Source organism: Aquarana catesbeiana, linkage group LG02 (genome assembly GCF_042186555.1).
Source record: "Aquarana catesbeiana isolate 2022-GZ linkage group LG02, ASM4218655v1, whole genome shotgun sequence".
Lineage (NCBI taxonomy): Eukaryota > Metazoa > Chordata > Amphibia > Anura > Ranidae > Aquarana > Aquarana catesbeiana.
The window spans coordinates 518517274-518529707 of NC_133325.1; the positions used below are offsets into that span (position 1 = coordinate 518517274).

General features: G+C 41.4%; 1 protein-coding gene across 2 annotated transcripts in view; it reads right to left on the minus strand.

Moving 5' to 3' along the window:
- Positions 1-12434, minus strand: part of CDK18 (cyclin dependent kinase 18) — a 476627-nt gene that overhangs the window by 13890 nt on the left and 450303 nt on the right. For both annotated transcript variants that reach the window (XM_073615801.1, XM_073615800.1), the window contains exon 13: positions 5229-5271. In XM_073615801.1, coding sequence (XP_073471902.1) covers positions 5229-5271 — 43 coding nt within the window. The remainder of the gene's footprint in view (positions 1-5228; positions 5272-12434) is intronic.

Sequence of the window (12434 nt, forward strand, 5' to 3'; positions counted from 1 at the left end):
TTTTCCGATTGAATGACTTGGAGGAAGTAGGTTGCAACTAAACATGTGCACACTGAAATATTTTGTTTTGGAATTTCGTTTTCGTCCGAAAAATACATTTATTTAGTTACTCCTGAAATTCGTTTTTATTAAGTGTTCTTGCATAGCAAGACCACTTACTGTTATCTCACATATATATTATTCTTATTATTATAGCCAAATTTACCACCCTAACTCCTCCCACAGTTTTTACACTACATAGACAAGTAATATACCGAAACGTGCGGATTGTTCCCGAATGGTGTGCTATTACTTTGTGGAACGTTTCGCCAAATGGTTCACGAAATATCGTCGTTTTTGCGGCGAAATTGGTCCCATAGGAATGAATGGGGAAACTAGAGTGGGAGATGACAAAAGCTGGAAAATCAGAACATGATTTCTAAACTGCCGCCACTCCCTCATTTTCAAGCCCACCTACACAAATCTTATATCAAAACGTTCAGCTATCCCTGCTGCCACTAAACATGTCCACGGCTAAGCCATAGTCCTGATAGTTTTCACAATATGACCATTTGTTTGCAACTCACGCCGTCCATTGACATTCATTGAAACTACACTCTAGCCCCTTCAAATTTGAAGGACAATTTCTAAACTGCGACTGTGCCTTCATTTTTAATATTTACATACTATACATCAAAATCTAGGTCTGGGTCTTGTGATTCTCACAATATAAAGATCTTCGCTGTAGGATGTATAGTTTTTAAAATACGGCCATTTGTTTAGAGGTCATTTCAGGAAATTTTAGCCATTAATCAGAGTGTACTGTTAGTGTTTGTTTTGTTGCCATGGTTACCAAAGCTTCTGTTATACACAGGGGGGAAGGTGGCTGGAGCATCTCAGCTGATTACAGAGCCCGGGGGAGGGGACAGACACACCATGTACTGATTTATAATAGAGGAATATGATGGGGCAGTTTTGATGGGGTAATTCTGATGGGGCAGTTTTGATGAAGTAGTATTTGGGAAGCATAAACAGGGCATGAGCGTTGCTAGGAAACAGTGGTTGTAAACACAAGATGCTGAGACACTCCAAATGCATGTGACTTCATCTGCTAGACTTGATAATGCTTGTAGACTCCTCCCACAGTTTTCACACTACAGAGACAAATAATATACCGAAACGAGCGGATTGTTCCCGATTGGTGTGCTATTACTTTGTGCAACGTTTCACCGAATGGTCCACGAAATATCGTAGTTTTTTGCGGCAATATTGGTCCCATAGGAATGAATGGCGAAATGTTCAAAACTAGAGTGGGAAGTGACAAAAGCTGACAACCCCATGATCAGCCAAAACATTATGACCACCCCATGATCAGCCAAAACATTATGACCGCCCCATGTAAAAAAAAAAATATTTTTGAAAAAAAAAAAAAATTTTTGAAAAAAGTAAAAAAATAATTTTTGAAAAAAAAAAAAATCATTTTTGAAAAAAAAAAAAAAAAATATTTTTGAAAAAAAAAATATTTTTGAAAAAAAAAAAATATTTTTGAAAAAAAAAAATATTTTTGAAAAAAAAATTTCTTTTAAAAAAAAAATTATTTTTGAAAAAAAAATATATTTGAAAAAAAAAATATTTTTGAAAAAAAAAAATTATTTTTGAAAAAAAAATTACTTTAAAAAAAAATAATAATTTCGAAAAAAAAATTATTTTTGAAATAAAAAAATTCATTTTTGAAAAAAAAAATTACCTTTGAAAAAAAAAATTACTTTTGAAAAAAAAAATCATTTTTGAAGAAAAAAAAATCATTTTTGATTAAAAAAAATTCATTTTTGAAAAAAAAAATTACTTTTGAAAAAAATGTTCAGCTCTTTCAGCGAATGATGGAACTTTTTTACTACTATTTATACTTTTTAAAATATTAAGCTTTTTAACACTTTTCACAGTTACTCAAGCCACTCCACCCCACCCAGTTACTCCGCCCACTCCAGTTGTAGAGGCAAGAACACTTTCACAATTTCCCCAGAAATTGTACCTTTTCTAGTTTATTTTGTTTTTCGTTAAAAATTGCATTTGTCCGAAAATCCAAATTAATTAAGGTTGAATCTGTCATTGAAGGCTTATGGAGTCTGACGAATGTTCAAAGAAGGTTCGAGGGAGCAGCTAAACTGTACGTGTACATTTCCGGTCAAATTTTCCGCCTACAAGCTAGCTGTAGTAGAATTCTAATGTTGTATGACTAGTAATAATTATATTTATTAATTATTTTACTAGTCAACCAACATTAGAACTTTTCTATAGCCTATGGGCGAATGCATTTGAAATGTACGATTGCAGCGTCGTACAGTTTAGCTGCTCCGTCGAATCTTTTTAGAACTTTCGACAGACACCATGAGCCAAAGATTTGACGTTTGTACGTTTTTCATTGCTTTGTCGAATCTTCGTTGTTCATGTTGAATGGTCTATACTCTACCCCAACAGTCATCCAACTTTCACATTCGTTTCTCAATCTCCAAGTGCAATGGCAGGCGCGGCATCCGACGTTGTGTCAGATATTGATATGGCATTATATAATATAGAATCTATAAAATAAACCCCCCCCCACAACACAGGCAGCCTCTGAGGCTATCACAACACTAGTATCACTATCAAGTTCACAACACTAACACAATAGCAGCAGATTATTATGAAAAAGTTAAGTTGAACTGTAGCTTGCTTCACTATTGTTCTGCTGCTGTGCTTATGCTTATTGTCTTCTGAAATGATTCAGTGTGTGTGTCTCTCTGCTAGCAAATCGTAAGTGAAATGTACGTGTGTTCTAGCTATTTTACTGCCCCTCCTTTTTGGTTACAATCGTCCAATAACATTCATCATCATCATTATTTTTATTTTACTTCCCCCACCCAATTCCAGCAGCGATCTTTTCTCTCTATGTCGAATCTTTTCTCTCTATGTAGAATAATCTTGAACTAATAGAGTTAAGGTTAGGCACATTCGACCACAGGTTCGATGGACACAGATTGTTATTGTCAGTGTCATGTCGAATCTCCTATCTATATCGAACCGTTGTCACAACGAAAACGAAAATAAAGCATTTGTTTATGTCGGATCTTTCGGTTTTCATATTTTGCACTTTGGTTATCGTTTGTTAAAACGATAACGAAAATACCAGAAATTCGGACGAAAATGCATTTAGATAAAAACAAATGCAGATGTCTAGTAGCAACCAAAGTCAGCACCTGATCTGCTGTACATACTTAGTCCCTTTTAGTAACTTAGGAAGTGTTTAAAACAATTGTATTAGCGTGAAAGCCAGACACCTAGCCTAGTCAACAGTGATCTACACATATCTCGCAGCCCATTATTAAGGGAAAGCCTTACTTAAAAAAAAAAAATCATAATTACCCTTTGCCCCATCAGCAGGATAGTGATTGTGTATGTCTCCACCTTAGTACATGCAACAAGGACAATTATTCTCTATCCCCAACCCTGTTAAATGTGTGCCACTTTAGAGGTCTATACTGCCGCTGCATGCAAGGGTAAATGCTCATTTAGGTCTAGAGGGCCGCAAAACAGCAGTTTAAATCTACCCAATCCTCCACTCCCCTGGCAGTCAGCGCTCTCCTCTAGGACTGTCCCTTGACATCCTCTGAGCCAATGCAGGGTGATGGACTGCTGGAGCATTGGAGAGAAGAGGCTGCAGGACCAGTCTTAAGCCTCGTACACACCATCGGATTTTCGGCAGGGAATTGTGTGATGACAGACTGTTTGCCTAAAATCCGACCATTAGTATGCTCCATCAGACAATTGTTGGCCAACTTTCCGGCTAGTAGAGGCAGGCTAGTACATTTTCAACGGACAAGGGTCTGTTGTCAGATTTTCCTATCGTGTGTACACAAGTCCATCACACAAAAGTCCAAAGTACAAACACGCATGCTCAGAATCAATGCTCACCAAACACGACATTAGCAGAAGGTACCCAAAGGGTGTCGCTCAAGTGCTGAAATTCCTCGTAGTACGTTGCTAGGTTCATGTTTGTTGGCCGACAATTGTGCACCGTTTGTATGCAAGACAAGTTCACGGCACACGCCCTTCGGACAAAAGTGTGATGCTTTGTCTGCGGAAAATCCGATAGTATGTACGAGGCTTTACAGATGGGAGGAAGCGTGCTGGAGAACTAGACCTAAACCAGCATTTAACCCTTGCAGTGCAGGGGCAGCCCAATTGCAAGGGTGGATTTCTCATTGGAGTTCAGCAGTAAGCTATACATTTTACAATTACATTAAAGTGTATCTAAAGCAAAACCTTTTGCTTGGGTACCACTGGGGAAATTTTCCTTTAACTTGTTGCCTTGGAGGCAATAGGCAACAGGAAATGAGAAGAGATCACTGTAAATTGTATAGAAATGCCCCATACACATGATACGAAAATTGGAGGACAGATCGTTTGACTTTTTTTGCTTGCTAGTTGCAAGTAGAAATTGAATAGGCTGCTAAAGTTACGAAAATTCTTGTATGACAGAATAAAAATTCAGAAGTGATGTAATGTGTTGTAGTTTATTTGTACTGTATTTTCGGACAACAACTGTACTGATTAAACAAAAATCGTACAATCTGGTATTGTATGTGAAAAATTTTCGTGCTTGTCCGATCGGATAATAATCGGATGAACTGTCGTGATCGGCTATAAAAAGCTATGTACTAACAATCAGATTATCTTACGATCCCTTTGAAATTGATCACTGTATTTTTCGTACGATGTTCGGATCGTGTGTACGGCCATTAGAGAGCTGTCATAGAAAAAGGTGTCTTCAATGGAGAATTTTCCTTCACCTCTTCCTCTAGTGACCACTCAATGTCCTATCATTTTCTATCGCTGGGACAAGGGTCGGCAGGAAAAATAAATAGAAGACTGACTCCCCCCACTAGGGACACAGACAGCAACATAAACTTGACAAAGGTGGGAATTTTCTGAAACTGGAGAGTGTAAAATCTTGTGCAGCTCTGCATAGAAACCAATCAGCTTCCAGATTTTATTGTCAAAGCTTAATTGAACAAGCTGAAGTTAGAAGCTGATTGGCTACCATGCACAGCTGAACCAGATTCTGAGTGCTCTAGTTTTAGTAAATCCCCCAAAGTGTCTAATCCTTCCCTCCTCTATCCAAAACTAAAAAAATGCCTTTACAGTGTATACACTTTAAAATAAATAATATGTATATCAATACAGCTCCTAGTACTATATAAAATACATACCAGCAATAGGCTGTTTAGAAGATCGATCCCCTCAGAATCAAGTCTGAAACAGACATAAGGTTCTACTGTTATTGTCATAAGAACAAAAAGACACAATGGGGGTTATTTACGAAAGGCAAATCAACTTTGCACTACAAGTGCACTTGGAAGTGCAGTCGCTCTAAATCTAAGGGGTGGATCTGAAATGGGTGGAAGCTCTGCTGATTTTATCATCCAATCATGTGCAAGCTAAATGGTGTTTTTTAATTTTCCTTGTACGTCCCCCTCGGATCTACAGCGACTTTACTTCCAAGGTCACTTTCAGTGCACTTTCAAGTGCACTTGCAATGCACTTATAGTGCAAAGTGGGTTTGCCTTTAGTAAATAACCCCCAATGGGTTTAATTTACTAAAGGCTGTGCACTCTGAAAATGCAGTTGCACTCTGCAAGTGCAATTACTCAAGAGCTTAGTAAACAAGGGGAAGCTCTGCTAACTTTCATCATCCAATCATATGCAAGCAAAAATGCTGTTTTTTCCCCTTGCTATTGATTGGGTATTCTATTCAAAGTGAAGCATCAATGTATTTACTAAGCTCTGGAGCAAGTGCACTTGCAGAGTACAACTGCACTTGCAATGTGCACAGTCTATTTGCCTTTTGTAAATCAACCCCAGTGACTGCTGCTGTCAAAATTCACAGCAAGTAAAAGTATTAAAATGCAAAGGAACCAAAATATCACGGTATACAAACAGGTCAACACCTTGCTTTAAAGCGTAAATTCAACTTTATAGAATAACTATAACACTTTATGATCTAGCACTTTAAGAACTGCAAACCCAAATGTTGTCTTTGGAGCAAAGCACAGATATCACATACTTCCACTGTTGACCAAAGTAAAGGCAAACTTTTGTTTCTAATACTGTACCTACTGCTCAAAATTGGTGAACCTGTAGTGCCAGTTAAAACTGGTAAAATTATTAAACTTGTTATTTTTTTTGTTTTATTGTTTCTTATGATAATGATACTGTTGATAAACTGAACATTTCTGTACAGATGACTTCAGAGGGTCAAACTACATTCATTGAAAAAAATGACTGTGATGTATGTTAAGCAGTTTTAAGAGCAAACATATACAACACTGATTAATGTGGAAAATGTTAAATAGGAAAAAATATGGCTATATTTTCTTCTGTAATTAACTTATTTTTTATCATACTACCGAATAGTGGCGTGACAACACTATTTGGTATAATGGAGCGATAAGCATTGTGGATAATTTTATTTTCAAAGTTTACAACAGAAGTACTGAAATCTCAGCTTCTTTCCTATTACTTTTTATTGCAGCAGAATCTTGGCAGCCTTCAAACTCTCTAACGTAAACAAGCAGCAGTAGCTTGTTAGCTATAAAGGCTCATTCACTTGTGCAGCTATACTACTGCCTTCTGTAAAGCAATCTCTTGAGGATCACTTTTCAGAGGGGGTTTGACAGGTGGTGAGGCCACGATATCTCACCACCTGCTTTAATCCTCAAAATTCCAAACCACTGCATTGCATGTGGGTTGCAGGGTATTTGCTGAGTGGCCCCATTCACTTGAATGGGTTGCCTTTGGTAGCGGTACTGCTTACCGAATGTGACATGCTATTTAACTTTAGAAGTTGGCATACTTAGTTACAATAGTTACATAGTAGGCGAGGTTGAAAAAAGAAACAAGCTTTACCTGGCTCTTCTGGATTCTGGTTTCGTCTTGATTGACCCTACTTCCCATGTGTACTTGGGGTAGTTTAGTTCTCTGCTCAACCAGTATGGAAATGGAGTACTAAAAATTTGCAGCCTATCCTCCACTAACCTTGATGAAAAAAATCTGGCCACCTGCAGACCTTTTCATTAGAGCCTATTGAAAATAGGTCATGAATACGCAATACAGTGCAGCTTTGTTAGCTAAGAAGACTGGGGTGCTGATGATCATGGTGTAGGATGTGACTTCAGGACCATTTCTCTCTCTGATCCAAGGTAAGTATAAGAAAAGCTAAATTAGACTTACCAGTAACTCCCTTTCTGAGAGTCTTCAGGACAGCCCATGAGACCTAGGGCTCCTCCTACCAGGACAGGAAACACGTTAACCCCCACCAGATAAAAGGGCGGCCCTCCAGGCCCCATGTCAGTATTATAGAGAACCATAGGACGTACCTGCAAAACATATGCATAATACACACAATTCAAGACATAACCGGGTGGGAATCCGGCTGTCCTGGAAGACTCTCAGAAAAGGAGTTACCAGTAAGTCTACCTCAGATTTTCTCAAGGCATCTTCCAGGACAGCCTATGAGACGATGAGCCATAACTTACCAGTCTAATGAGGGGGCACTGCCTGAAGGACCTTTACAACCAAACGCCTGCTCCTGAGAAAATAGGAGGCCCAGGCGATAATGTTTAATGAAGGTCGAATAACTGGACCAGGTGGCAGCTTTGCATATTCGTTCCGGTGAGGCTCCAGCTCTTTCAGCCCAAGATGCGGACAAGGCTCTTGTTGAATGCATGTTGACAAAAGGTGGAGAAACCTTCATAACCCTATAGGATTCAGTAATAGGTTTTGGTGACTTCTAGGTAGAAGAGAAGAATTCTCCTGACATCTAGGAAACAAAATGTATTTTCTTTCTCGCCCTGCGGCGTACCGCAAAAGGTTTATAGCACAATATTCTTGGATCTGTGGAAGGTACTGGCTACCTTAGGCAAAAACCCTGGATCCATTTTCAACACAACCCGATCATCAAAGATTATGAGGAAAGGCTCCCTGACTGAAAGAGCCTGCAATTCACTGACAATACGAGTTGAGGTAATTGCCACTAGAAAAATTGTCTTTAGAGTACGTAATTTAACGGAAGCATCCTTTAGGGACTCAAAGGGAAACTCTGGAACTAGAGACATTTCCCAGGTAGGACATGTTCCAACCACCACCGGCTTAGATCTAGCAATTGATTTAAAGAATCTAGCTATAACAGGATTTTCCAAGAGACAATACTGGAGGAAAACACTAATAGCCACCGCCTGTACTCCAAAATTGACTGAACGTCGTGAGCCACTCTTTGGTTTTCAGATAACCAAGAGCTAAATTTCTTCCAAACTTTGGAGTATATAGCTCTTGTAACCGGCTTCCTGCAGTTAACCAGGGTTTTGACCACTTTGTCCGAAAATCCCTGGGAGCTTAATTTCTTCTCTTCAGATATCAAGCCATTGAGGTGCTGAGAGGATGCTCTAAACTAGAGTCTGCAGCAGAGAAAACTATGGCCTAGCCTCTTGGGCCAAAAAGGGGCTATTAAGATGAGATCTGTCTCTTTCAGAAGAAACTTCCGGAGGACTTCCAGAATTAGCCTGATAGGCAGGAAGGCGTAGCAGAGGTTGAATGGCCAAGGATTCGCTAGTGCATCGATCACCATAGATCGATCTGCTGGGTTCAGGGAAAAGTACTTCTTTGTCTTGAAATTGCTTTGATTTGCGAAAAGATCTACTTCGGGTGATCCCCATCTGTCAGTAAGTTCCACAAAAATCTCCAGGTAGAGGGGACCGATTGTCGCAACACACCTGGTAGTGGCTGAGGTAGTCTGCCAGACAGTTTTGCGTCCCCTTTAGGTGTACTGCTGTGATCGAGGAGAGATTCCCTACTGCCCATGACAAGATCTTCTGGGCTATAAATTGAAGGGTCTGACTTCTTGTACCTCCTTGCTTGTTGAGGTATGCCACAGTAGTAATGGTGTCGGATAGAATCTGCAGATTGTGACCCTTGACCTCCCTCTAAAATGCTTCTAAGGCTCCCTGTACCACCAGAAGCTCTCTTTGATTCAATGAAGCCTTTGCTTCCCTGGGGGACCATGTTTCCAGTGCCACTGCGTGGCTTAGATGGGCTCCCAAATCCCAAGGAACTTGCATCTGTCGCGATCCTTTGGGATATAGGAATGAACCATTCCAAACTCCTTTTCAGCTGAGGTGGCGATCTCCACCACCACAAGCTTCCTTTAATCCTGGAGGGTATCCGAACCCTTGTCTCTAGGGAACTTGTGGATCCGTCCCAGTTTCTTAGCAGAAACAGCTGCAGTGGCCGTTGGTGCAACCTCACCCATGGTACTGCAGGAAAGCAAGAGGTCATCAGACCCTAGCGCTCTTGAGATTTCTCTGAGCTAGATCCAGTGATTGGTCTGCAAGGCCGAAATCATTTGAATCTGCAGGACTTTATCCTGTGGAAGGAAAATCTTCTGATTCACCAAACAAAATTTGTATCCCAGATAAGTGACCTTCTGAGTTAGAATCAGGGAAGACTTCTCTCTTTTGAGCAACTAGCCTAGCAACTGCAGAAACTCCTGTCTCGAGTATGACTCCACTAGGAGGTTGTGCAGGTAAGGGATGATTGTAATTGTTTTTAGCCTTAATAAAGACAGTGCTTCTCCCAGGCTTGGCGGATTGTTGAGGAGGGTTAAACAAGACCCCTCCCTATTTCTGCCTTTGTGCCCTGTCCAATGTTTTTTGGGCCTGTTGTCTCTCAAGTAGTTGCTAAGGCTGGTTTAAGACTGACAATTGATGAGTCCCAGGCCCTGCGCAAAAGTATCTCTCCTCTTTTATCCATAGGGTTCTTAAGTGTGCCCATGTCGTCAAACGGTAGGTCCGTATTTTTGGAAATTTTTGATAGAGGTGTGTCCAACTTGGGGTTTTTGTTCCAAGGCTGCGAGATGTCTTCCTAAAAAGGAAAGCTTTTCAGGTTTCCGGATAAAAATGTGTTTCTCCCTGAATTTTTTTTCCATTCTAATTTAATCGTATCAAGAAGGGAACTATGCACAGGAAAAACTCTAGCCTTTTTCTTATGCATTCCTTCATACATAAGATCGTGCTTGGTCATTTGCACCTTCTCCTCTTCTATTTCAAGGGTCGTATAGATAGCCTTCAACAAGTCATCAACATCTTCTAGTGACAGCTTGTACCTCGAGTCTCTGACAGATTCCCTATCCTTAATCTCTTCTGACCCTGATTCTTCATACGAAGAATAGGGAGATATGGGTTCTTCCTCTGAATCTTCACTATCCACGCTCTGTGGTAGAGCACCAGAAAAAGCTGGAGCCTTATCTGGCAAAGGATCCTGAGAGGGGACCTGTATCTTGGCCATTAGGGATTTAAAGGAGGTAAACTGAGAAGTTAGCTCATCTCTAACTGAAGTAAGCATTTTCTGACAAGATACAGCCGGGTCATCCTTAACTAGGCTATCTATGTATGTGCGGCAGCCTGGTTTACTCAACAAGGAGCTCAATTTGCCTCTGTAGACTACATACTTCCTTTTGTGTGGTTGCGCCTCTGCCTTGTCCTGAGTCTTGGTCTGCAACAGAAAACAAACAACCCCAGGTTGCAATTTAAACCACACCAACACAAAAACACCCCAGTGCAGGAGAAAGGAAAGGTGCCCCCTTTACCCAGCCCCACTATGTATAAGGGGAGAAACACTCACCAGATTTGCAAGGGGTTAAACAAACTCCAGGCTTACCTATGAGGTGTTGGAGCCTGCATCCGCTGCCTGTGCAGGTACTGCAGAGGAATCCATCCTACTCCTGTAGTGAATCCACAGCCTCTGTTGGGTTTTTCACTACTGTACAACAGCTGCCCAGCGTCCTCTGTCCGCGCCTCTAGAGACCGGAATCAGCATCTCTGGTGCCCGCTGATGTCACTTCCTGTGGGCCAGCTTGGAGTCAACAGGATCATCAAGGTCAGTCAGCACTTGCTGCATCCGCCATAAGACCTCCGCCTCCCTAGCTGTGGGGGCAGGTTGGCAAAGCACACTATTGCTCTGCCACATTGCCGACTCTTCAGCCAGGATTTCAGGGTTGTCAGCTGGTATTTCCTGATAGTCCCAGGCAAAGGGAGCCCAGCCCTGGCACTGAGAAATGTCTAGCAGCCGTCTGTAGGCGGTCTCTAGCTCCCATTCCTGAACGGCCAGAAACTCCAAATCTTCCTGTGCCCAGTGCACTTCCGAAATGTTCAGTAGCCCTTCTCTGAAATCCATGATTTCGTCCAACCGCCACTCCAAATCACTCCCCTGTCAGCTTCACATACAACAGTCCCAAGCCGCCGTAGCTTAAGCTTTCTGTTGAGCTGCCATCCGCTATCCAGGGACATGCTTGGGATACATGCCACCGGAGGGCTCTGTAGCTCTCATCCAGCTTTATCTCTGCCCAGACCAGCCTGCTTAATTCAGTTGTCTGCTTCTTGTGCGTTTTTTCTCCCAAAAACCGCACCCGCAGTCCGTACTGCGACCAGTACCTTTCCTCGATGGAGGGGAGAACTTTTCCCTGGTGTCGCTGCTCACGGGCTAGCGCTTCCTTCCAGAGTTTGCAGCGAATAGAATCACACCATCCCAGCAGGACCTGCTCTGACACTGGTCCTCTGTGCTGTATCTGCATCTCTCGCAACCTCCTTCTGAATTCCTCATCCATGGCGGCTGGTATCTGTACCTCTCCTCTCCTGCTATCTGGACCTTGGATCCAGATGGAAGTTTGGATGTCCCAGACTGCAGGAAGCTTTCCCGCTGCTTGCCACCAATATCACGGAACGTCCCACACTCCGCTTGAGTGCTTCTGTCATATACCACTTCCTCCCAGTCTGTATACAGATATCAGATATTCCAACCTCTCTGAGCACAAAACAAGGCGACACTTGCTTGTTGCTACCATGAATTGTTTTATTTAGAATCAAAATTACAAGACTTTATATGCCGTTGGAACCTTCTCTAACAATACAACTGTAACCTAATTAACATAATTAACATGAGCTAATTAACTAAAAAATTTACCCAGACCAGATGACAGACTTGTGGGCACCGAGCTTCACACAGTAGTATAAACACAATAGCTGGAGCTAATTACAATTAACAATACAAACAACAATCTCCCCCCTCCTCAGCCTATTCATCAACAGTTCGGCTCCTAGCCAGTCCTGGAGGCTAATGTGATCAGCTCACTCAATTAACAGGTTGAGTTCAGAATCAACCAAACCAATAATAGTCTCTACATACATCCTGGGAGATATTGTGGACAAATATTACTGTCCCATTTTAAGTAGTCCAAGATATATTTTCTCACTCACCCTGTGCCAGGATAGCACAGGGTGACTTAGACATAAGATGTATTCTGAGTTCCACGGGCCCTCCCGTCACACCCTCCTTTCCCCTCTTTCCTCTCCCTCCCCCCTCCCATT